The 27,918-nt window shown below is 33.9% G+C and overlaps 1 protein-coding gene across 5 annotated transcripts; it reads right to left on the minus strand.

Annotated features, from left to right (window-relative positions):
• Window positions 1-1,196: 1,196 nt before the first annotated feature.
• On the minus strand, window positions 1,197-27,918 carry LOC105333894 (receptor-type guanylate cyclase Gyc76C). 5 transcript variants are annotated; one of them, XM_066065080.1, is made up of 23 exons: window positions 27,901-27,918; window positions 27,672-27,783; window positions 21,882-22,425; window positions 16,671-16,974; window positions 12,229-12,375; window positions 11,406-11,581; window positions 11,031-11,166; window positions 10,484-10,632; window positions 9,648-9,753; window positions 9,339-9,417; window positions 6,929-7,064; window positions 6,422-6,577; window positions 6,206-6,310; window positions 6,016-6,087; window positions 5,312-5,474; window positions 5,001-5,144; window positions 4,723-4,897; window positions 3,890-4,030; window positions 3,489-3,612; window positions 3,099-3,342; window positions 2,612-2,710; window positions 2,413-2,504; window positions 1,197-2,188 (listed from the first exon to the last, which is right to left on the minus strand). In XM_066065080.1, exons 3-23 carry the CDS (start codon window positions 22,266-22,268, stop codon window positions 1,583-1,585), a joined length of 3,741 nt encoding a protein of 1,246 aa, XP_065921152.1. In that variant the 5' UTR covers window positions 22,269-22,425; window positions 27,672-27,783; window positions 27,901-27,918; the 3' UTR covers window positions 1,197-1,582. The 5 variants fall into 5 exon arrangements, with proteins under 5 accessions (XP_065921152.1, XP_034313977.2, XP_065921154.1 ...); XM_034458086.2 differs by lacking the exon at window positions 27,901-27,918 and having other exon boundaries at window positions 27,672-27,886; XM_066065082.1 differs by lacking the exons at window positions 27,672-27,783; window positions 27,901-27,918 and adding an exon at window positions 23,646-23,666.

A 27,918-nucleotide genomic window follows, 5' to 3' on the forward strand; every position in this document is an offset into this window, starting at 1 on the left:
TATTTCTATGTTAAACTTTAAACCCCGCCTGGGTTCTAGTTTTTATATTAAGGTCACGATTTTTACAATTTAGAATCTTCACTATATAAGCAAGCTTTTGTGTGAATACTAAAAACCAATTTTATTCGCGGTGACTTAATTTCGCGATTAACGGCCGATAAACTGGTTCGCGACGACTAATGTTCGCGACCAAGCCTTATGAAGACCTGAAATGTTAAAACAAAACTATAGACAAAGGATTGGTTCGCGGCGAGAAATATTCGCGATGACAAGGCTCTCTCTAACCTCGCGAAAATTCGTCGCACGCAAATAAAAGTTGGTTTACAGTATTGGCATTTCTGGTGCAGTTGTTCTTGAGAAGAAGAATTTGAAAGACACAGACCCTATACTCACTGTTTCGCAATTATATCCCTTTTGAAAAAGGTTACGCCCTTTATTTCAACAATGCTTTGTATAAAGTTTGGACTATATATGATATGAGCCTAAAATGGCCCCCTAAAATGAACATCATCATTTTACTGTTATTCTTTGTTTTCTTTGTACATATATGTATGACTGTGATGTTTTTACATAATCATTATGTTAATTTTGATTCAACTGCACACAACTTAGAAATATGACATCGTAAAGACAACTTTTTCCAGGCGTTTTTGCTTGTTTTCAAGCAGTTTTTCTTTCAAAAAACATAGAGCGCATGCTTGAACAAACAAAATATTTTAATCAGAGATGTATCTAGCCAAGGCTGATAAGTTACAAAAAAACTTGTTCAAGCATGCGCTCTATATTTCCCATTCGAAAAAATAAGTAATATGTCAGTTTTTGTCTGATTTTGATTGAATTATAGAAATAACGTCACTTCTGACGTCATATACTGCCAGTGAGTGCAAATAAATCAAATAAATAGGTGAAAAATATATTTTACATCACCTCTTCTAAAATATAATATAACATTTAATTGTACTAGAAACACTTTAAAAAATGGCGAATTATGGGGGCCAAATTTAACTCATATCATATATAATAGTTCTTTGGCCTAGTGGTTTTAGTGAAGAAGTAAAAAATGTGAAAAGTTTACAGACGGACGGACACTGGACAACAGGAGATCAAAAATGCTCACTAGAACCTTTGGTACAGGTGAGCTAAAGATCCCGTACACGATTAATTGTAAACATAATGAAAATAAAAGCAAGTAATGATTAAGTTACTGAGATTTAAATACTCATTTTATTATACTTCCTCGAGCATACATAACATACAATATAATAAAACATTATAGGCAATTCTCTCTCTCTCTCTCTCTCTCTCTCTCTCTCTCTCTCTCTCTCTGACCCGTGAAATGGAATTGATATGGTCGCACACGAAATGTTCATGTTTGGAATGAAATATATCACATTGCGCTTTATTTTATACAAACAATCGATCAAAATGCATTATATATGATCTGACAATGAATTATATCATTTACATTCACCTGTAAATACATCTGTAAATGTATCTGTGACAAATAGATTATTCTACTTAAATGCAATTATAAATTTGATATTCGTTGGCCCCGTAGCTGTATCTTGTTCATATAATGGCATCACACTGCCGAGTCCGACATCAGGGACGTGTACTCTGGCACACTTTCCGAGTTTAACTTATACATTTCCCGGTTATTGTTCCTGGCACTTCTCGGTCTGTCCGGGGCCCTGTCCACGAGCTTGATCTGAGTTCTATTGCCCACGGAGAGATGCCGAGTCTTCTCCTGAGCGTCAGGGTCACTGTCGTAGAAATCGTGGTCAGAGATCAGCGCCGTGCGCTCTACAATGTCCTGTCCGGAACCCATCAGTTTGATATCACTGAATCGTTTGTCTTCTGAGAGAATTCCATTCGGAACATACCGCAATTTGGAGGAAAATGAGCGGATGTCTTTTGGTGAGCTAAATTGATCGAGGTGGTTGATTTTTGGAGAATCTTCACGTGAGGAATTGTTCTCATTCTCTCTGAAAATCTCCATAAATGGCTGACTGTCTTCGCCCTGGGAGGGTTCACTGATTTCCGGTTTTGAGAACTGCATGTAAGCTTGCCGAGTAGCTTGGGCCCACGGTGTATTCATTTTCATTGTTTGACTACACCTTTGTAGTCTCTGGCGCCTGATGTGAGCATCCTCGCTAATTAACCAGTAAGTAAACATTTCTCCTTTACCCTTAAATAGAAAAAAAATTGACTGATCCGACCATATATTTACAGGGACACATACATAACAAAAAGTATGACATTTTGACAAACATATAACTATATAGTTTAACACTAGACAGACCTTTCAAATCTATTACGGATAGTCAAATTTAAGTATTCTTTCACGAGTGAAAGATTGAAGAAGTCTCTCTCTCTCTCTCTCTCTCTCTCTCTCTCTCTCTGTGTATTCACCTTCATTTCCACTAGTCCCCTTGGCTCCAGCTTGTAACCACCTAGTTTGTCTAATAAACCCTTGCAGGCCTCACTGCAGTGAATTTTTAATGCTGAAACAAATTAAGAAAAAAACCAAATTATCATGTATTCCGCCTGTTGTTTTACATTTTAAAAAATCATTTCAGAGTGTTTGAAAAATCATGCACAGAATGCTTACGTTCGCCATTGGATTCCATTCTAGAGGCCGTATTCACTGTGTCACCAAACAGGGTATACCTCGGCATAGTAAGGCCGACAACTCCAGCAACACAGGGACCTATAAAAAAGATCGATGTTAATATCCTGAGAGATTGCAAAATATCCTTATAATCAATACTAACTTTTAATTAGTGTGCATCAAAATGATACCTTTTGAATTATGAGTATACATGTTGCTTTAAATAATGGCAATAAATAATCAATATACAATATAGATACTATTAGTCTACCTCTTTTAATGTCCCAAATACAATAATTAATTAGGCGTGATAATTGTTTTCTTAAAGTTTCGGACATGAATATAAAGAGCCGACGCTTGCATACTAATATTATTACGAAATTAAATATCCCGAAAACATTTTTGATAAATAAAAAAATACGGAAAATTTAGCCCCCCCCCCCCTCTCATTTTTGCTCGCAGTCTAAAGACAGCATCTTAGACTGACCTGAATGCATCCCGATTCTTAATTTCAGAGTTTCGTCTTGAAGGAAAGTTATTCGGAAAGTTTTTATGGCACGGAGAAGTTCCAGCGACATCGAGGCTACCTCGCCAGCATGTGTGTCGCCGTTCCTGATTGGAAGACCACTGACGACCATGTAAGCATCACCAATGGTTTCCACTTTGTATACGTCATAATTCTTGATGATGGAATCAAACATGGTGTACAGAGAATTCAACATCCGAACTACCTGGTTACAGGAAAAGTAAAGAAAAAAGCATTTAATGGTCGTTTATATTCACAGCAAAATTTTCTCTTCTATAATAAACATCTTGCATTTATTAAATCATTGAAAGTTTACAATGTCATTTAAAAGAAAACTTGTTTACAGTTTACCTCCATAGGGGTAATTTTTGCCGAGAGTGTTGTAAACCCACAGATATCACTGAAGTAGATCGTAACGGATGCATAGACCTCTGGCTTTACGAAATGTCCTTGTTTAAGTTGGTCGGCTATTGGTCTACAAACAAGAAGTATATATGTGTAATACTATAGACGTATTATATTTGGAGTGTACGATATTATGCGGAAATTAGTTTTTTAGTAATTTGGCATGGAATTGAATTAGCGTATTCCTGAATGTTTCTATTCTTTAACAGCGATGAACTTATTTAGCAAAAGCCGCATTCTGCCAAAAACGCTTATTAGAATACACAGCCAAAGTACTCCATTTTCGGAGCAGAATAAAATTTTCTCCCCTATCAGCGCTTTAGTATTATATTATACAATAAGTTTACCGAGGCAGCATTCGGTGAAGAAGTGTTTCCGTCTTTTTCTTTTCGTCCGCGAGCTGTATGGTCCTGCTCTCCACCAGTTCCTCTAGGTGGTTCTGGTACGACTCCATCATTGTCATGATTTGGTCAAAAATGTTCCTCTTCCTGTTTAAACAGAATATTCAATTGATAAACTTCACACAACATATGTACATTGGTTGTATTATTCGAGGAAAATACACATCTCAATCTATAACTCCAACTGTATACATCTAATACTGTAATTTGTTTTCTAAAAACATGATTACTGCTTGACCACCGGCACACATATTTATATTTCTTTTGTCGTTTTACTCAGGGTTCTGGAATAATCATCGTCCGTGGTGGCTTTATATTTGTGAATTTTGTGGATGATTTACATGTACATCCAAACGAGCCACAAACTTGGTTTTTGCATTTCTCGTACTACATGTACACTAGTAATAGATATCTGTCTTACTGAGTCGATTACAAATGAAATAAAATCTCCACAAACCAGAAAATATTTTACTTTTACTATACCAATGATAAACAATAATTTCGCAAATTGTGTAAACCTGATTTTTTTTAATATAAAACGTGTTTAGCAATAAATTCCAAATAATGCTTTGTAAATCAGTAGAACTAATTTTCTTAACGAATACTGTGAAACTCTCTTACTTTTTTCCTATTCATTGTATTAAGAAACATTAAAGATAAAAATCGAAACTTTGATCGTGTAATTATAATTCCTCTTTGTAGTTAAAAAGCTTATTAAGTAATCCGTAGATTGAAATTCATAAAATAAAAAAAGAAAGCAAGAAAAATGGAAAACTTACATTCCCTCCCGCATTTTATATAGTGTTTTGTAAATACACCGGAAATCGGGCCTGTCTTCCGGCGATTCACTCCAACAATCCACCATGCAGTCAATTATATATTTATCACATTTTAAGGAACTAGTGTCTGGTCGGAATGGAAACACACCACCATCAATAACACGGTACACAATATCTGTAAATATAACCAAATATCAACTCAACAGGTACATGCACATGTAATGGCTGAAATGTCCTAATCGATTAAAATGTTTTAGTGAAAATCAAAATTTTGGTACCTTTTGGGACCATGTTACAGAAACCAAAAGGTCCACATCTCCCAAAGATTTCGTGGAGAATGATACCGAAAGCGTAGACATCCCCTTTAGACGACCCTCTTTTCTGAGGACTACGTAACTCTTCTGGGGCCCGCCAAAATAAATCTGTCGAAAAAATTAAAAGTGCGAATTATTTACAAAAGTGAGTTAAATTTATATAAAAAAAAGAAAGTGTTAAAACAAAACCTATCTAACTAACCGTTATGTTTATACATATACCATTTAAAAAAAAATCTTACATCGTTTGCATACAAATGATAAATTTTAATTACTTCTGTAGTACGCATGCTCGTCCTCCTTCCGGTACGTTTTGGCGCGGATTTCTAGCAGAGCAAAGTCGGACACTTGGAGCGTCCAACGACTGTTTACAACACAGTTAGACGACTTAAAATTGCCGTGACATCCTAGCTCGCTGTTATGTAGAAATAGCAGTCCCTGGAACAATATATTCATGAATCAATTTATTACAAATGTATTAATTTTTTCTACTCTCATTTGCTTATCCCATTGTTTAACGTGCAATATAGTATAGTCATATATTTTATGTATGCTCTAGATATCCAGTCTTTTGTTAATTCTAGCTACATGCATACCTAATTGAAATTGAAATACAAGAATATAATTATTCGTCCACTTTTGTTGCATGGAACAACTCGTTACTTATTACAATATATCTAATCTTTAAAACCTGTCAATGTTAATTCACCCACTGAGAGTAGTTGATATTTGAGTAACTGTGAATAACTTGCCATTAGGTTTTCCATTTGAGAGGAAAACAGAAATAACCAAGATTTATTTGTCATTCGTATTTGTTACTTTGCAAAACATTTTATATTTGTACTTCAAACGGAAGATAATCAAAAAGAAATTTTGGAATAATAAAGACCACACAAAATCACATCACACTTCTGATTAATATCACCCACGTGCATTTATCGAAATTAATCATTCCAAATATTCAGTGATGGTAATGTACCTGAATCATGTCTTTAATGAGGGAGGCGATAAACATATCGTCGAGTTTCACGTCTTCATTTTCGAGGATATCCTGTAATGCACATTACTTTAGAAATATCATAATAAAAGCTATTGACCAGTAATAATATAAAGGAATATTTATTTTTAAAAAAGGTTTTCATATTCATAATCCTAATTGCTATTCGTACCTGTAAACTGCCCTTCGAACAGTATTCAGTGAGGATGGTAAACCTCGGATGATCAATGCAGGCTCCAATAAACGCATTGACGTTGCTATGTCGCAAGTCTTTCATCTACATAATATCAGTTATATATACATGTATATCAGTGACGTAGCGTTGTACACATAAGAATACATGTTAATGGAGAATGCCACTCAAAAGTTCGGCCATGGAATACCATACCACTTTCATTTCCTTTTGCATTTTTCGATTGATGACCAGTGACTTGATTTCATATTTCTTGATGGCGACTAGCTGGCCCTTATAGTAGCTGGTGACAGCGTACACTTGTTGGTTAGACGCTCTGGAATCCATGGAATGTTGGCTGTTTAACGAAAGCTGTCAAAAAAGAGACCAGTTCCTTAACATGTAAACTGTTTACCAAAATATTCGTATCTTCAAATTAAAAAAAATCATAAAAAGTTATATTTGTGTAACCCTCTCCTCCCCCAATTATTATTTTTTTTAAAAACCTAACAGACCAAAACAGCAAATACATGCCAGATAAAAAATTATCAAAGAAGATTAGTCTGTGACTGTGGCATATCAGTTTGCATTATTTAGCAACAACTGAATGATACTAAAGTTCAAAAGTACATCTGTCGATGAGAGACCTAAAAATCCAAATATTTTCCAAAAGATCCTTCGCTCGATTAATCTAAAACGAGTCGGAGCTTTATTCTGCATTACCTTGCTACCATATGCATCTTTCTTGTCCTGGTCCATGACGAACTCTGCGTTTTTGTGGCCGGACAACGAGGCGTGGATCTCAGCTTTATCCACCTTCCAAAAGAGACCGGCGATCTCTTGTTCATATTTCCAATTTCTGAAATAAAATCCAATTACTGGTTGGGTAATAAATTATATATATCATCATTTATTAATCATATATAATTATATATATATATATATATATATATATATATATATATATATATATATATATATATATATATATATATATATATATATATATATATATGTGTGTGTGTGTGTGTGTGTGTGTATAGTTTATGTGACTAAAGACAAAATATACGTGTTTTCAATTTCAACGCAAGTATATCTGATAACAGAACATTAAGTATGCTACAGTGAAATAAATCTGAACCTATTTAGATCAACTTGTATTTTTGCACAGATGATCGATGCTTTAAATAAAATGAAATACGTTGTTTCAGATCTGTCTGGTATTCGGGAAATGGCAACAAGTCAATAAATAAGACCAATTTAAATTAATATACAGTTTTATTGACTGCCTCGGCAATTTATACAGGAAATTCTGTACATATATCAGAGTTCACGAGTATCGCAGCATCTTACTTCAATCACACTAAAACAAATTTTTACGACTTTCCCCTTCTCTTGGCGGTTGGGAATCGGCCTATATCTGAAAGCATTTTTTTACCATTACATTAAACTTGATCAAAAAGCTATTAATTACAGTGCAATTCTTTCCTCTGGTGTTTTAGATTTTATTGTTTCTCAGAACTACACTTTTAACTCCCCGGCCCGACATACTCCAGGCCTATCTCTGCTGGGATGAGAACAAACGCTATTCACTACAGCGGAGTACAGTATCCACTTTAGGACCACTGTCATAAAAATGTACTTAACTTTATTTTTAATTCATTCACATTTACGTTTTTATTTATTGTAGAAAAACAATAGCTCCGCGGTTCGGTGAACAAAGGGTATATCGACTACATTCATAAAACGTACCCTTTTGTACATGTTATAAAAACTGATGGTAAATTTAGTGTATGTTACAATTATTGTCATTGGGAAACTGATCATTTTCATCAGACGACAAGAACAGACTGGGTATCATTGCGCGATGATAACAAGCAGACATGGTGAGATCCTATTTGGTTTCAGTGTGGGTAAACCGATTAGGAGTTATATAAAAAAAATCGAACACTTGAGAGTTCCATGATGAATGACAGATCCCCCATAACTAGGTTAAGAGATTCGCAATGATGGAACACAGTATCAGTCTGACGGAATGCATTCAATTAACGTAACTGGTTTAGTAGCGTCGAGGTGAAATAAATAGTAGTGTGTACGATAAACAGCAGTATACAGTATGCCAATGATATAAGATTTTGATATGTTGTTGTAATATTCTATATGATGTACTTGACTGTCCGTTTGCCTTACATATGTAGAAGTCTCGAAAGATTTATACAAAAAGAGATTATGTGAGCAAAAACAATTTATATTTTAGATCTTCAGTTTCGTTACCACAGCAATTACTTATGAGTTATTTGTTTTCTTCTTATTTATGGGTCTTTGAGATTAGACATATTATTTTAACACACCTAGTCCATCTAAGAATGTCTTCTTCATTACAGTCATAACACAGTATCGTAATTTGCTGGAATATTGTTTCTGTGGAATGAAGCATACAATTTAGAAACTACAAAGGGGAAGGGATTTCTAAGGAAAATACCATGAGGTATATTAATTTAAATACTTTCATGTTAAATACTAAAATCTGATTGGTTTAAATGCAGTTAATAATTCGTTCTATTACCCTCAGCGTTAGCAACGGGTAACATAACGAATTGTTACATGCGCGTAAATGATGCGCGTACGGTTCGCGGTAGAATTCAAGTCATTCCTATAGAAAAGCATTTAAGTTTTCTTTAAAATTGACATTCAGTATAATAAAATAAATAGTGCCTGTTTGGGAGGATAACAGTTGAAATCGACACCCCTCGAAAATCATTGTCAACCTCCGCTTCGCGTCGGTTGACAATGGTTTTTTCGCGGTGTCAATTTCAACTGTTATCCTCCCAAACAGGCACTATTTATATAATAGTTACTGGTAGAAGGTGACAAGAAATTATCGTTATTTCAGGTCACTACAAAAACAATCAGGTAATTACCCTTTCGGCTAACCTCGTTTTTTGGCTATTTAAAGTAAAAACCAAATTCATACACAGTCTTATCGACAAAACAAAAAACGGTTTGGATGGTTTTTATTTACTTTCAATGTACTAGTATCTGTCCGATGGAAATGATTGCTGAAATTCACTAGAAAATGCTGTTGATGTAATGATAAATACGATGGAATATACCTGGGGGCAAATGTCCTTACCTGTATGCTATCCCTGCCCCTATCAGACAAAGCACAAGAATGCCTCCCACGGTGCCCAGTACTATCTCCAACGTATACTCTGCAAGGTAAAAAAACCCCTCAGATTAGTAAAAACATACGTAGTGCTTGAGCTTAATTTCAAATTGCATAATGATCGATTGATGAAAAAATTCCAAGACTAGAAACCGTTAATAATATAATTGAAATGCGTGTGTGAAGGTGTATTGTTATCTATCATGAATCATCTACTGTGTTATCCTAAGGGTTTGGATGTGACGTCATGTGACGTCATGTATACATTGTACTAACGTTTTGGGGGAATACACCTTTGTCTTCTGTACCCACATTCTGGTTCATCAATCGGGGGGAAGCCCGAGACCCAGTCTATGAGGTCAGGGCCGTACATTCTCAGCACCTGGAACAAAAGTTTGCTAACTTTTTATAATGTTAATTCTGTTCAATATCATAAACCAAGATTTACCATTGTGTGTTCTATATGATACGTGTTACAAATGCTAACAATGTTGCAATGTGCGAGCTCTATTTTTACTGAGTATATCATTAAGAATGTCTTGATATAAGAGATTTGTACTGCCTCTTGCTACTAACACAATAAAACCAAAAGAAAATGGAATCATGATTTTGTCAAAGCTACTTGTTTACAGAGCAGTTGCTGTGTAGCTTTGTTTTTCTTCGCTTTTTATTTAAACTCCAATATAAAAACTAATCAAATTGCTTTCGTAACAAATGAATATCATTGATTCACTTGACATCCAGTAATGACTGGTGAATAACACAAGATAACATGTTAATCTTTTCTTTCTTTAATTTTGGTCAGATTCCAAAGACTCTGAATGTTTTTAACTAAAAAGGAAACCATCCCAATCATCTAATCAGCGGACCATTTACCACGGGCCGATGAAGGGGCTCTATTATTCCAAGTCTCTCATTAATGGACAGTAAATGAAACAAAATCAATGGGAACTGGCATCCTACAGTTTCATTCATTCAAAACTCATTTTTCTATCAGGAAATTACACAGAGGCCTTAGTAACGCTACTTTGCGGTGATTTCACTGTCTTCTGCATTTCCATCCTAAGAAAATGAAACGTCGACCCAGATCAAGAAAATTTACTTCAATTTACCGGAAGAGAACCATCGCTGGATTGAAAATGGCCGACCGGCTGCATGGAGTACTTTGTGACGGGATTGTCGATCTCCATTCTTGCCAGCAGAGTATAGTTCCCTTCCGCGTCGCCGTTCTGGTCTATGAAGGTGGATGTCCCTTGAATACCTAATGAGGAAGAGTATAGTAGTTAGTTAAAAGATTAATAAGGTTTACATCTAAAAACCCTAGTCTTCTGCATATTAGTGAACATCCGATTAACTGACCTAAACAAGTATCATAATACACAATTATTTATGGTATAATGGTTGAAATAGAATTTTTTTTTATGTAACCTTCTTGATATAAATGTCTAAATTTTTTATCTTTTTTTCTCCAAAATTTTTATTTGCTTTGTCTCGTTATAAATTTCGTTTGCTCATGTCTATTCTAAAAATGTTTAAAGAAAATGAAGTTAATCAAAGTACTAAAGAAAATATACTGACGTCATATTTGGATACAAAGAATAATTCATTATGCAAGATCATCAGACAAAATCTACTAATATTTATTAAAGTTCAACATACTTTCATAACTCTGGTTTAACAGCGAATGAATAATTGCCGTGCCATTTGTGATTTCCCCTCCCTCCAGTAGAAGGTGATGAGCAGCCTTCGCATACAAGATAACGGCATCGAACAGATAGGCAGCATACACAGTAATCTGTAAAACACAAATAAATCAAAGTACTGATAGTACTGATATAAAGGTAAATGTAAACAAATTGATCGTCTCTCAAATTGTCAGCTATAGGTGCTACACGTAGTTAGTGGCTTTAACCTGGCACTTGAACAGTTCTAATAAAGTAAATAAATGCTTACGCAAAAAAGACATCACTGTTTTCCTGTACAGAAAAAATGGAGTCTAAATGTTCACTTAAAGTAAACTTAAACAATATTTACCACTTTTTGATAAGAAGAGAATGGATTAAAGAAGTTGAATGGCGGCTCTTCGTTGAATACCCTGACTTTATCCTGGAACTGTGTGTAGTTTTCGCTTGAGTAAGGACTAAGGGTGATGATCAGCAGAGATCGGGCGGCGTCCGCGTTTCTCTTCTCCTCAGGGTTATCTATCGTTCCTAAGAGTCATATATTTAATTCACGTTGAAATCAATATATGTATGTACATGTACAATACTATCACCGAGGTAAAATCTTAAAAGAAATATGGATATTTGTACTAATACATAGTACTGTTAGTGAAATTATTACCACCAATAATTTTATTATTATTTGTTTTATTCACACGTAATGCAGAACGTCCATTTCAGTAAAATATCACTGCATAGAGATACCGAGAGTAGTCAGTTCTGTTACTTACTACGTTTTCGATCAAATTCTTGTATTAGTGACAGCTAGATGAGATAATTAAAGACACATTTTTTCTAGTAATGGAGTTTTTATGTCATCTTCTGAAGGAAATCGTACGTTTGGTATTTTGCCAATATATACGATTCTGCTCAGTGTCTATTCATTTATTTTTTATGCAGCATCATTTTTTAAAAACCCAGACAATTAGCTAAGTGTTTTTTGCCAGCGCAAAGAGGCAAGCAAAACAATATAATCTAATACGGGGTATCCAGTAATCATATCGAAAAATAACTTATTAAGCTAATCCATGATAATAGTTGGCCTTTTCGAGACAAAACGTTACCGTACGATCAGTTTTAGATGCACGAAGTAATCTTGACAAAGTGTACATTGTACATGACGTTTCGCAGCTTACGTTTAAAGTATTTGAGGGTATCTGTTCTGTCAAACGTCACGTGATCCACAAAGATGACGATGTACTCGCCAGTGTCCAATAGGCCTCGATCGTAAAGGTTGGTCATTAGATCCACCACGCCATTTAAATCTCCCAAGAAAACATACACTGCAAATACAAAACTTCATGTATCATATCGTTAAGACACAGGCGTCGGAACGGGGAGTGGGGGGGGGGTGACTGGAGGGTGGGGGCTTAGCCCCTCTCCACTTTTTTGCAAAGTTAGACATTACCATAGCCATAATACTTTTTTCTGCTTGTCACGATTTCTGATGAGTGAAGCACCCTTCTTTCAATTTGCTGCCGACGCCACTTAAAGATTGAGATAGGCGTCACGTGTTATTCAGCACTACCTTTAACGTAATGCCATTATTGCGACTTATATCTTGCAAATAGATTTTGCACAGTCATGTTAATTTTGCCTTTTCCTCCTTCCATTTCAGGTTAATGAAGTAGGAGCATGGTAAATAAAACCGCCTAAAGATTGAATTTTTGTTAATTACATGTATGTCAAGGCTATTTTCATTATTAATGGAGCACGCATATTCTGCACTACTCAGTATAGTTATTGGGTGAAGGCACTGAAACCAATTAAAATCTTAAAATTGAGGAAAAAAACCCAAACAGTCTTCCGCAAAGACTAATAAACCGTAACTCAGAGACTATGTTGGTGGCACCCTACGGAAATTGATAAAAACCAAACTAATCCCATCCTAAAGTAAAATGTATCGATACAGGTTTGGTTGTTTGCCGTGTTAAGGCTAGGTTGTCATGCAAGACTAAAGGCGGTGCTGCCTTGTTTTGCTACCGAACCAATTTCCTATTGTCTCATATCTTATCGCATTTGATTTAATGACATAGATGTAATAAAAACGATGACATAACAGTTTCACTGTCTGGAGGAGAAAGTACTTTCAATTACCGGAGAAAAGCAATAACACTCTTTTGTTTTGTTTTTTTAGTTTTCGTGAAGTTGAAAAAGTGTAAGAATATGAAAACTTCACATTTACACTTCTTGGGGAAAGGTGCTTTTCAAAATTAATTTAACGTTAATTTTTGTTTTCTAACACGTACGTACATGTATTTGACGTACATCGATATTCTAAACATTTGTTGTAATGTTGTATCTGCTGATCCTACATAGGACTATATTTTCAGCACAGTTGTGTAAAGAGTACCTGACTATAGTAATACTATAATATCTTGAATGGATAGTAAGCACTGATCGAATAAATTAATAACTTCAAATTCCCCTTCTCTTCTCAGTGCGTCAATGCCATTGTGACTATTTTTAGACACCAATCGTAATCAAGTGACACTCAAAATCAATGTCTAAAACAACTCGGGCTGTTTATATTTCGAATTACGATTTAGTTCTAACGACTTGTAAACTGATAAGTGATGACAAAGAAAAAGATGGTCCAGTGTTGGTCCCTCTGAGTTAGGGCGCATTTAGTTTGACCTTTTTTGCACTTTTTTGCAGTGTCTTCTGAATTGACATTTGTTGCCAGTAACGACAATTGCTTCAAATTATGTCCAGTAATCAGATTGAATACAGTGATTTAAAAAGAAATTGTATAAATCCGCTTAACTTCTTTCATGACCTGTTTGCACGTACATCTAGTTATTTTTCCATAGTAACAATTTGATTTAGAATAACATCTTTCTGGATATCAATCTTTTTTTATATATAAATTCAATGCAGTTTGTCTAAAAATGTCCTTAGTATGTACTTGATATAATAAAACATGAGCATCAGTGATGTAGGTTTTTGTAAGAGGGCTCTAAAGGTAAATTTCTTGCAAATTTTGACTAAAAAAATCAGACTTTTTGTATATCTTTGCACAATTTTATCCAGGAAGTCAATCAAATTCCTTAATATTTTTTTTTAGATGTAAAACGGACCTTATAGATGTTTTAAACTTACCACATGTTGAAATTGGATAAAAAATATACAATAAAATGAATAATGTTAATAAATTTTCAAAGATTGCATGATTTTGATCATTTCTTTCGGCAAGCCTTCCGCACGAAAATATAGTTCACTACAAAACTGACATGTTTATCAATTTTACATTAATTATTTGTTGTGAAAGAATTAAGTAATAATTTCTCTGTGCAAAAATGATAAATATATTTATTCTTAAGGAAATGTGCCCAGTGAACTTGAAACGTGACAAGTGAGATACCTTTACATGAATAAATTGCATGTCGACATAACTAACTTGCATGTCAACATATTTCTTTGCATGTCGACATAACTAAGTTGCATGTCAACATATTTATCTTGCATGTCAAAATCAAGATTTGCATATGTTGACATTAATAAGTAGCATCTAATATGCTGGAATTCACGTGTGGGAAATATTTGGTTTTTTTTTAATAATTCTTTTTTTTTAAAACGCGGGTTATGTATTTTTTAAGCAACATCGCTACCCTCATAACCCGCATGAATCACCAAAGAAAGCATCTTATTGTTTACATATATTTAATATTCAGACAAATAAACGAATAGATTAGATTAAATCTGAGAACATTAAAAATAATATTATTGGTTGAACTGGCATGCTTTTAAATTTTACCTATGTACAACGGTAAAGGAGTTAAACGCAAACATGTAAAACAAACAAATAAACATGTCCCTGCTCTTTGGAGAAAATATACTATGTCAAAGTTAATCGTTATTCATCGGGGGCTTAGATTATTACAAATTGCAAACCAACAAAGTTAATATGTTTCTTTAAAATGCAGTGTTTTTTACGGTAATAATGGTATTAGGACGGGAAATCTATTACGCATTTCAAAGCTCATGGAAACGATGCCATTGCGTGTAAGGGATTTATTATACATATACAACAAAAACTAAGCGACTTTCACTGACATCTTGTAACAACAAATAGCGGAACAGATCTCGGACAGGAGAAATTGGGTTTCTATGTTATACAAAGCGATGCATTTAATCAGGATGCTCCCGGAATAGCTTTGCCGTTCCATAACTGATAGATTCCGTGTTATCGTTCACAGGGACTACTCTAAAAGAATAAATCTAGTTTTATGACCGTCTGGCTATAAATGGCAGTATGGCCATGAAACACCAACAAACCAAAACAACTCCATCTGGGGGTTGTTTTTAATAGTAGGCGGCAGCTCCGAACTGGAGACTTTACAGTTTTTGTTTCTGATTCTGTAATTGTGTGATTATTGATAAAAGCTTGTGTAAAAATAGCCATTTTGCCTTTATAGCTTCGTATGTTGTATAAAAGTTTACAGGAGGTCGACGTGTAAACCGACGACGACATTCCAGTTATAAATATAAGGTATCATCATTTGCATCTCCCTTTATGATTGCTAACACTAGCATCTGTTTCACTGACAGATGTGTCTCAGTTTTAAAAGAATCAATGTCAACCGATTACGACACCTGAATAAATCTTGAATATTACCAACAGATTATTTAGTCAACCTTAAAGCAGATCGGTGCAAAAGTTTCACAATTCAGATCTTCAGCTTCTGCATCCTTTTAACCCCGAGTAATGTTAAACCGATTGAACTTAATCCTAATTTACAATTTTCATAAAGATATGTAAATTATTATTATAAGACCCCGTGAAAAATTCTCACAGAATTTGATGCTTGCATCGATTTTGCAAAGTTGACCGACTTCGGTTCGAATGACTTTTAGATAATGACTTGGAACATTAACGAAAGCATACGAAGAAATTTATAGCAACGATGTTCACGGCAAAACTCTAAGTGCTCTCATCATTATTCCTTTCGGCTGTATTGAATTTCAATTTGATAATTATATCCCTTTTTATATTACAACACTTTTTTGCCTGTCCAAATTAGGGCCATGTTTTATCTAATGTTCTTGTAATAGACGTATTTCTGCTATTTACGATTTTGGAAGAAAAATCTCAAGATACATTCAATACAAAGAATGTTTGGTATTAGAAGTTAAGATAGATTCGTTTGTCTTTTTCACCATCATCAATCATTCATTTTATATGATCTTCTGTCGACAATAAATCATCACTGATTGAAATGAAAAAAAACCCTTAAACCATAGTGACGTAAAGATAGATTTTTAACCGGACATTGTCTTTGTTGGTTTATACATACACGGATCTAAAACTGAGTGCAAAAAAGTGTTAGTTCATCAGCCCCCATTTACACATAAACATCTACCACTCACCCAGATAACCACCAATCAGTTACAAACGACCATTAATGGCATTATAGTCAGAGACGGTGGGCAAAAAGCTTCGGCGTTAATGAAATTAACCATCAAATAAACTTATAAAAATCGAATTGGTCTTTAACATTGTTTTTGTGAAATATCAAGTGTCCATGGTATTCTGACCAAAAAAACCCCGATTTTTAAAAGACTTTGATTCTTTTACCTCTTGTATCAACATAAGTTCTGTCCACGATTCCGGGGAATGGGTTTCCATTGGAGAAGGGTACGTAAGGCTCCACATATTCTTGTTTGCCATTAACAGTGATGTTGAATAGTTCGGCGTACTCCAAGAGCTTGTCGGCTATTGTCCGTTGTTTGTGAGACGAGCCAACGATCATTGTGAATTTCATCCATTTGAAATGAAGAAGTAGAGCCACGAGGGACTTGGTCACTTGGACGACGGGAGGATATGTTCTCGCAAAGGTGGGGTATTTGCTTTTGATGGACACGTCATCATCGGCACATTTCTGTAAAACAGATTTCAGAAGTGCAAATTTAGTCCATTGAACATAGCCCTCCATAGTATGTTCATCACATCATTTTCAACGACCTCTTTTAATATGTGTTAAGAAATAATAAAATCCATTATAGTAACTAAATAAACATACATACAAACACATTAATGCTAAGAAGAAGGTGTTTGGTTTACGTTTGTGTCACAAGAGAAAGAAAAAAATACCTAGCGCTTTTTATACGTAATAAAATTATCGGTTATTATGAAACAAACTTAATTGAATGATAACGTCACAAATACAATTTTTCAGCAGCATTACAGAAAACATGACATTCATCTTATAACAAAAAAAATGAGCATTATAAAAATATACATGCAGTGCATTCAACAGGTAAACATAAGATTTCGTTTGCTAAGAAATGAGTATGACCACTTTTTGCTAGACACCATTCCAATCAAATTTATATGTAAAACTCTCTCTAAAAGCTTGCATAACGCTAGCAATGTACAAATTGATGCTATACTATTTCCTCTTATTTTGCGTGTGGTGATTCTATGAAATCAATTGCTTCTTTTGATCTTGATATTTTTAGATTTTGAGTAGTTGTATCAAGTCATATCTAAAAAAATGTTTCAAGATTTCTGGCAATTGCGTTTTTCTTTAAAACTTAAACTCAAAGGAGCAGATGCAGTGTTTATATGTTTTTCATTGAATCGTGCATTTTTTGTAATTAATGACATGCATTAGTCTGGGATCTCCAACTCTGTTTGGTTAGTATAACGAGAAATAAATCAGTGAAATAAACATATTTTAAAGAAAAAATGGATGCAAAGCTTTCTGTTTATTCCATTTAATCCAAAATCTCAGAAATGTGTCTGTGCTTGTGCGCTTTCTATCTCTGAGTAATAAAATGCATTATACAAATGTTTACTTAAAATTTTACGCCTTTAGAGAAAACTCATCTAATAAACTGCTATCGAAAGAGCATAAAGATATTTAAATTTGATTTTTCCATAAAAGAAATATTCTCTTTGAATATACAATTCAGGAATGTTCGCGCCATTGCGTAATTGATGCCAAATTCAATCTTTTATCTAAGCCTTTGAAAAGAGGTAAGTGATCATGACCACTTACATTCATTTGAAATGCACATAAATTGAAGCGGTAAGCAAATAATAGGCCTATAAAGATTCTTGTCAGTAAAAAATAGGCAAATCGACATTGAAATTAATAAAACATTAAGCATCGACAAACATAACGGGCCTATAAGACTGACTGACTTGTGGAGTGTAGTGATAAGGGGAATAAAAGAAACACAACAATTTGAAAATCGAACAAATGTTCAAACGCCGGCTTAGAAGTCAAGTTTTGTAAGTGTGTGAAAAGGTAAAAAAAAATCAATCGAGCTACAATACACAAAACACATTTCAGTAAGATATTGCGCTGTCAAAACGGTTTACGGGGGAATTATACTTAATTTACCCCTTCAAAAACGATTTAAAAGCAATTGGCATTCGCAGAGCCTTGTATATTTCTCATTTTTGAAAGTATGAAAACATACAAATGGTTCAGACTAATGGAAAGTATCGATATCTTAACCTGGACAAGGAAACGATCGCAAAAGAAAACAAACGTGAGAGAGAAAAGCAACAGGAGGGAATGACTTACTTTATCTAAAATAAAATTTTGATTTCTGTTTACAAATCAAAGATATATTCCCACACGTTGCGCTTTTTCTCTAAATTATTAATAATAGAGGTTAAGTTACATGTACTCAATTCATACACAGGTCAAATTCAAGCATACAAACTTCACGGGCGAAACCTCTATGTATTTTGGGTTATCCAAAGGCAAGTGAAACAGTATTTTCAGTGAAAAGACAATGATAATTACTATAAACAATACAAATCAGTGTTTTTAGCAAATTTAAATGCTAAAGCAGCACTGATTGGATTTCTTCCTTCTCGCAAAGCCAAAAACATGACACCATCTTTTCCTTCCTATCGTGCAAAAAGATAATAATGTAAAGGAAATAAATACATTAAGATCTTTTCGATAACAAAACAATCAATGTTATATTCTGGGTCACATACAATACTATTACGTCCTATTTTCTTTTTTATTCTGTTTTTTTGTTTGTTTGCATAATCCGTGACCGCGTCTGACACCATTCACCTAGAGATCTAAAAGACTTCCGCTTTCATGAATAATTATGTATGCCACATTTGTAGAAGACCCTTCTTCCATAAAGCATTCCCTACCATCCCCACACGTATACCACATAAGTCATTGTTTTTATATGAAACGCATGCAGTGTCTAATAGGAATCTTTATCGTCCGGCGGGAAGGGAAAATTTTCATTCACTCGGTATCGTTTTACCCTATCTTTCAATAGATTATAATAATTAGAATAAGGAAGTCACACTTGTACGTTAAGAAAGGAAAGCTTTCATTTGTTTCCTCAAATGTCCTTCTGAAAGAACCTGCTACAAATTCGTAAAATCTACTAATGTAAGTTGTAGCAAGAATGCAGTGACATTTTTAAAACGCTCGTAAAATCAGCGTAAGCTCTAGACGAAAAAAGAATATCTTTTTGCAGAATACACAGCAATAAAGTTCCAATTACTTTGAATTAATGCTGAAACCAAACTTGAATCATGATAAGTTAACACTTTTCGCAGGCACCAGAGAAAAGCTTCAGATTTCTGGCTTATTTTATCTTCAGAAAATCAAAATAACAAACCATGTTTTCAATCACCACGTGTTCTACACAGGTGCGATAGAGCTGTAGGAATTGAATCGCATAATTCTTTTTTTAATGAAAGACTACACCATGCGGCTCAATGTTTGAATCAAGATACTGGTTTTTATAAACAGCTTTCATAGAGAAGTTGTAGAAATTAAATTTTATTTACGTATTCTATCTAATAAACACCCCCCAGCGATCGCCCGACACGTGAGGACGATATAAAAGGCAGCTAGTGTGCAAGAATTACATGTACAGTTTTTATATTTAGAGCAGAACAATTAACTATTGTCTGATAAAATTCGTCTTAATTCAGGCTTTTAATCAAATCTACTCCACAATTGTCGGGAAGTTTATTGTACACTCAACGATGATTTTCCCCCACATATTTACTCTCATTGACAATTATGTAACACAGAACAACATAAAAATGTACCAACAAGGTTACGAAAATTTTTCTCAATTCAAACGACACGCAACAAATTAAATTGTATGACTGTAAGAAACCCGATATTCCTTTCATATCTTACTTGATTTTTAAAACGGCTCGCCTTAACTATCCTATACCGTGCCCGGATTTTAATGTAAATCAGAACATAAAGAATTCATGGTCATACAGACAACACTGTACATATCCGTTTATCCCGGGTTCTTTTTTGGTGTCACTCAATAACTCATTAATCATATTTGATGTTATGACTAATATTCATGGAAACGCCTGACTTTTTTGAAAGAACATCTTCTTTGAGACTAAGAAGAATTGTTAAATATCTAATATAATACTGTTTTTTTTTTACAATTGTATTTATACACTTGAGTTTGTTTTTGTAATATGACCCACGACAATTTAACATAGAGACTTGGGCGAATAGTTAGACAACAATGTCCTAGACAGGTTATCATTGTGTAGATGTTTTGAGGGGGAAAATTACAAATAAAAAAGCTTGTAAATATAAGTAAAATTACAGTCAGCAAATATTGAATTGTATTTATTAAACTTGCATGCTTTTTTACGTTCATTTTCTTTGTACAGTGCATAATCTTTATTTTCAGTTTCAGTAATTTGTTCGAAAACGGTGAGATAACTTTTTTTTATCTTTTAAAAGTCCACATATAGAACATAATTTACATCTCAGTACACAATTCAATAGTCTTTCTAGTTGAAGATTCTGTTTAAAAAGCCATATTTATTTGTATGAATGACATCCTGTGTTCTGATGGCGCGCGCTGACGCCATCATGAACGTGCCTCTGACGGCCCAACAGCTGTTTACGACTGCAAAGTCGTTTACAACGAGAGACCTAAAGAACTTATAACACCATTCTCAAGAGATAATTGTTTCTCCATGAAAGCTGTTGCTTATAGGTTAAAGGTCATGATAATATCTCAGTCTTGACCCACATAACATTGCTGAACACCAGAGCAATCAAAAATAAAAACATAAGGGGAAAAAAACACGTTATTTCGATTTGTGTTGGTATCATGGTGTACAACATGACATACTAATATATAAAATATTACTATGAATCAATTCAGTTTCATAATTAAAGAAAAAGATTGGAATTTCTCAAGTATTTATGGCATGCAAAATTATATTACATGAATTACTTTAAATGTTAAACTGTGATAGATATGATATTGATTCATTGTAATATTTTTATAAAAATTATACATGATATGTAAAACTTTGTAATCATTTTGAAAATCCAATGGATTTGTATCATTTGAAATGTCAACAAAATGATAAATACTATGAAAAGGAAAATCTTTTAATATGTTTCAATAAGCTAGATATTTTTTTTTTTTACATCTTTCAATCTTATGCTTCAGAAGTGAAAAAAAAGGAAACTAATTATATTTTTTAAAGTCTGAGAAAAGATAAGTCTTTAAAATTTAAAATGAGATAACTTGATTTTGTTTGCTGTCTTGGCTTTATAAATACGCGTTTATACTTGTTCCGTATATATCAATGACCCCCCAAGACGTTTATAAAACTTATAAATATATATGTATATATATATATATATATATATATATATATATATATATATATATATATATATATATATATATATATATACTTCTAAATATATTTCGCAACGCATTTCTTACTCGGGGTACCTAGAAACTCAAACAGTTTCACAACCTTTTTGCTATAATGATAATTACTTACGTAAGAAATAAGGGGTAGATTCCAAGCAGCTGCCACTCTGGCTTCTACACTACAACTGTCCTCTAGCCCGAAAAAGGCCACCACCCCCTGTTTCCACTGGTCTGTTAGTAGCTTGACCGCGGTCAGTGTGTCGCCACGAGTGTCTCCCCATATCAAGTGCAAGGTGTGGTTCGGGAGAATATGTGGATTAGCGTTGACCTGCTGCAAGGCGTAAGTTATTGCCCCTGAAATTATCCTTCCCTGGCGATTTCTGATGTATTTGTCAGTCTTATCCACCGTTAGGTACCCAACAGTAATGTTAGTCCTCTCACAGACAGACAGACGGACCAAGTGGGACAAGGAAATCACAACCACAAGAAAATCCACGATAAAGCAAACTCTCATCATTTAGATGTGAAGTTGAAGGTTCATAATTTTGACTTGTTGCTTGAATCATGTTCCGAGAACAAGCCTCATTCATCAAATTTTCCACATCCTAGGTACGAATTCTCCTCGTCCTGATCTATATCTTCTCTCATTAGAAACATCGATTTCAATATATCTACTGCAAAAAATGAAAAGAAGAATAGAAAAGGAAAATTAAAAGGGATAACTTTATCTTATTCATCTTATTCCTAATGATTGTGTTATTTCATTTAGTCCTTTGAAGTTCCTTACGTTTGCATTGCAAAGCAAAAGATCTGCAATTAGATTCAGGATAACAAACCAGCGATGGCATAATCTTATTCTTTTTTTTAATAACAGCAGAACATAGTCACCCACCTTAGTCTTGAACTTTTCAGAGAGCATAACGAACCCTAACACTTGAACACAGACACTATTTTAAGAAAAGATGTAGGATAAACATGTTCTTGTTGCCGACTCCATAATACAATAATCGTTGGGTGTCATTTCTAATATCCATCTCACTAAGTCCCTCTAATCGTTACTCAGCATTGCAATATGATGGTGGTGGTAGGGGGGATATCATAAACGCCTACTTTATAAACCCATGGTAGCATAATTTGACGGGAACTCGCATGGACTACCCATGAGGGTTACAGTTATTAGCAGTGAGCTGTAGAATCTTGTCACTTGTAGCTTGTAGTACTGCCGTATTTACAGCATACATATTGATTAACAATAAAAGCATACAGACATGACATTGTTCTTAAGGAAAGAACAGCAAAAACTCTATGGGTGTTGTCAGGACCGTTCCTGGTAGATATAAAATATAGTTCTATAGAATCGAAAACCTTGTAATTGATAAGACAATCGAGATAATTGAAAATCATGAGGGTCGTAAATTAACTGCGCTTTCCGAATTATTCAAAAGTACATGAACTATGAAATGCGATAAAAACGAGTTTCAAATATAGTTAATCTCTCTAATTTTTGTTCTCCAAAAATTCGATAAAGTCAGGGCATTTAAGTCAAGAGGAATTATTATTCATTTCCAAAGCCGTATCAATAGAATTGTGTAATCTATCTTAGATATTCTCTCTTTTCAGCCTGCATTGATCAGTTTTTCACTGTGGCATTCTAAATCTATCGGCAATTATAAGAGTAGTCGAATAAAACGTCAGATATTTATTCCAAAGTCTTCGATTTCTTTACAAACCAAAATATTGTGCTTTGAACTGGAAGATCTTCAATTTGAGAACCCTCATGTATGAATTCAATTTTTTAATAACAGAAATCGATTCTTATCTTTATATCATTAAATAAAATTTACCCGAGTATAATGGAAGGATTTTTGAAAATTCTTAATGATACAATGCATACCTTTATTATAGAGAAAGATCAATCCTGTTCTATGGAATAATTCCCTCGAAATCATTAAATGATGAAGAGTTTCATGAGAGCATATTTTTGTCCTTGCAAAAGCCGTAAATCTGGAGTACACCATTTAAAGATTAGCAGAGAAAACCAATATCTTGGATGCAGCACGGTCTGCAGTGTTCGGGGTTTGTTCGCCGTTTTCTTCAACTAGTGTACGTCGTAATTCATTGTGAAGCCGTTTTCATTCAATACTCATTACACATTTTACACATCATATCAGTTTAAGCAAGTTACTAAGAGTCGGCAATAAAAAACAAATCGCTTTCAATAAATGATCATAACATCTTGGGTTTGTTGTAACCTAAGCCGTACGTTTTAGCTGGGATAACAAATTCAAAGATAATGCTATCTTTGACTCGTATGCCAAGAACGAAATGAAATGGCAACAATGAGCTCCTAATGTGTTAAAGAGGTATAGATTTGAAATTTATTAATAAATAACACTCTAATACGAATTCTCTGATGTTTCCAATTTACATCAAACTCACATCTGAGTCCTTGCCAGAACGATCATAATCATGAAATAACTGGGTTACGCTGTTCTATATACCACGTAAGATGCATATAGATATTTAGCAACATGATGTCGATTGTGAAAAATGAAGAAAAATTCAATAAGTTTGAAGATGATTGTTAAGATGTATTGTTGACCACCAATCTTACTTGTATTACATTAAATAAATCTTGATGACAAACGTACCAGAGCAATTCAGGTTTACTTAGCTCCCTTGTGTTTTACACACATGAACAACTTTCAGAATATTAATCTTTTTAATTTTTCTTTTGCTTTGGAGTATGGGTTTAGCTTAGGCACAGCGCAATTCAAAACCAAAGTCCATTGACCAGCATTATATGGAATTAGAACAGACAAAAAATGGCTGTACGTCTAATGTTTGCCTAGAGGGAATCACCTGTAGTTAAGAAAACAAAGGCAAAATCTTTCCTCTGTGTCTGAGGCAGGGGATACCAGAAATAGTTTTGAGATTAATTTGTTCAAGGAAAGATGTTTCCGTGTCCTCGTGACCTGCCCACGTGACTTGATACACGTATATTGATCAAGGTGGGTTTTACTGGGATGCTAATCTGATTATGTTACAAAAATATTCGTCCTCCTGATCAAAACAGCTTTCGACAGTTGGTCATGCATAATGCAGTATGACCGTATTATTCTTAAGACAACTGCTCGTAAACACGAAAGGCAGAAGAGAAACGAAACAGAGCGGGGGATTAGAAATATCCGTGACGTCTGTACATGATTTATTTATTGGCAGAAAAGCTAAGAATAACGAATGTTAATCTGACTTTTAATCCTTCAAAATAAAGGGTTTAATGCTGTGTGAAATAGCTCTCTCAGATACTAAGGCATCAATAAAGTATATATCCCCCTTTCCAATTACGGATTCGTCCAACTTTTAGAGTAAATTAGGAAAGGAAAAAAAATTCTGATGATACTCTAAATAGCATGCACGTTTAATGACTGATAATTCTAATTACAATGAATATCAACACAGTCATTTATTCTATACTTGGTGGGTGTAAAATTTGAAAATTTACATTATAAAAACAGTATAGAATACGACAACGGTACATACAATTGCATGTTTCATACAGATATTGAATTTTCCCAGAAATGTCTGGAAATAACCATAATGTTGACATTTATTTACAAAACTCTCCTAACAGATTAAGATGTTAAGAGACTGGATGAAACATCGTCAAAGAATTCCATCAGCTTAAATTCTGTTTTAGATAATTATCAATATTTACTTAACGGGCTTTACCATACCATGACAATTAAACTACATTGCCTATGTTTTACATGTAAAGTAATAGACCTGTGCCTACAATGCCAATTTTCATCCTTTATTAATTACACGAAGAAAATAAAATGAATCTGAATACATCTATAACTTGCACTCTAGCATTGTTATTTATACAGGACTGAAACGTCTTTCTCTGCAGAGATTTAACAAACCTTTGTACGTTTAGAGCAAAAATTCAAATAAAACTTAACCATTTTTATGTTTTCATCTTTCATTAAGGAAACGTGTGTTTTTAGACACTTTGATATGATCCGAAAGTAAAAAATAACACTAGAAAGTTCATGTACATGGCCAGAGTTGCAGTGTAATATGTGTATGTGAATACACAGTTGTTCTTTGGTGAACAGATAAATTTAATGGATAGAGTAATTTAATAACTTAATGGACAAAATATGCATTTATGCTCGCTTCATGTATATACCCCAGAATGTATATTGTGCATAAAGAGCTTGTTAAGATAGGGATTTATTGTAAAGTTAAATGTCGTCAATCAAACTTATGTTAATACACGTCAGTTACTGACTATGTATAGCAGAGTCACAATCTTAATGTTGTTAAATTTTGTTGTTCTTTATTTTTAGATATATATCTCAAGTGTTAGTTTTTGTCGATATTTAAATATGATTTTGTGGCATACATGGCGCTCAAAATCAAAAGGAGTTATCCATTAATATGATTTAAACGGATTATATGTACGTATTAATTATATCATAATGAAAAGTCTAAATACATTTGGATAAAGAATACTTTATCTTTAATGAAGATTATGACGGGCTAGAAATAGCTTTCGCTTACTCAGTACGCTATTAAAAAGCGGGGTCGTTTAAATATTGCATATCCCATTTTCCCTTATAATCTCCAAAGCTAGCTCTGTTCATATCAACAAGTCAATATAAACAAGGAATAAAAATTCGAGCAATATCTGAAGATTTTAAATTTTTCACACATGTGATATTTTTAAATAAACATTTTTAATGCCTTGATGGATTCATAGAGAGTGGGAGAGTGAAGAAGATGCATTACCAGCAGACAAAACGTCAACAGCAGACAAAACATAGGGAATTTGATCTGTTTTGTCTGTTCAGTGATTTTAACCTTTTTCCTTTCTCTTTTAATAGTGCAAGTATGAAGGTCTAAAGAACACCAATTCTAAATCAGAAAAAAAAGTCAGAAATCTTGATTTCGCTGCGAAGAAAAGGATAACACGTAGGATACAATCAGTCAGATTTGATTTACACGTATTACGGATAATGGACTAACAAAACACCTCACATGGATCCACCCCTGAGTTTTGCCTATGCATGTAAGTTATCAGTGACAACGCTTTAAAATAATCGAAAAATGAATAGCACATATTTGTATATTGTACACGATTTACTATTCTTCAATTTTAAAAAAAAGCACACCATAATTTTAAAATACCGTAAGTTATCTACACGTTTTAAAATACGTATTTAAAAATAAAAATAAGAATATCGCATGGCCAGTCTCTCTATTTCTAGAAGCGACAGAGCAGTCGATAGTCACCTCTTACTTTTCTAGGTCGAGGATCTTCGTTTAATAGGATCTCTTTTTAGCAGGTGCGCCAAATCATTGTTCTCGTAGAAATATGTAAACATTGGTTAAACTAACCTCCAACAGTTTTTTGAACAATGCACGCTTAGAAAAGATTCCCTAGCATACAAGAATCACGAAGAGAGAGTTTCTCAAACCTGTTATTACAGAGATCATACGTTCTATACATGCTTTTGATACACAATTCGATTTCCCAACTTGAGTTATACTTGAAAATTTCATTGGCGGAATCTAAATCTCCAGAAACACTTATGAGTCCGACTAGATAAAGATTTTAATCTATTCAGAAGCTATGGACATTACACTTTGTAGCAAACGAAAAATTGTTTATGCTTTAGTTGGCTGAAGGCAATAATTTACAAGTTCGAGTATTTTAACTATCCTAAAATAGAACATGGACATTAACTTTCTACTAAAATAGTGTGATATTTTTGCAATTAACAATCATTTTCTCCATTTACATTTCCACACTCGATAATTTACACAATTTTTGTCATTAACGATTTTTGTAAAATTCTAAAGAAAGATATTTTGACCGTTGATTTAACAAAACATGATTCCTTTAACTAACCTGCTGCGTCGCCTTGCTATGCTCCACAATAAGCCGAATACAGACTGAAAAAAACACACAGTGCTGTCTGTGGTACAAGTCCTGATGATAAAATCTTGATCTGTCCGTATTGCTGCAAGAAGATTGAATGCTTTACGAATTGAAATGATTCCAATAATCAAGTTTAAATGCTAATTGCCTTACATTAGATTTTCGCTAAATATAACCCTGCCGTGTTATCCAGCCTTACCCGTAAGTCGGTAGGGTT

Source organism: Magallana gigas, chromosome 7 (genome assembly GCF_963853765.1).
Source record: "Magallana gigas chromosome 7, xbMagGiga1.1, whole genome shotgun sequence".
NCBI classification, from domain to species: Eukaryota; Metazoa; Mollusca; class Bivalvia; order Ostreida; family Ostreidae; genus Magallana; species Magallana gigas.

Bases quoted from the DNA above. Each gene is read 5' to 3' on its own strand.
- LOC105333894 (XM_066065080.1), bottom strand. From the start codon at position 22,268: ATGATGAGAGTTTGCTTTATCGTGGATTTTCTTGTGGTTGTGATTTCC. The intron at 4,031-4,722 runs GTAAGTTTTCCA...CTGTTTAAACAG, and splicing joins TATAAAATGCGGGAGGGAAT to GAAGAGGAACATTTTTGACC. The intron at 3,613-3,889 runs GTAAACTTATTG...TCTTGTTTGTAG, and splicing joins CTTCACCGAATGCTGCCTCG to ACCAATAGCCGACCAACTTA.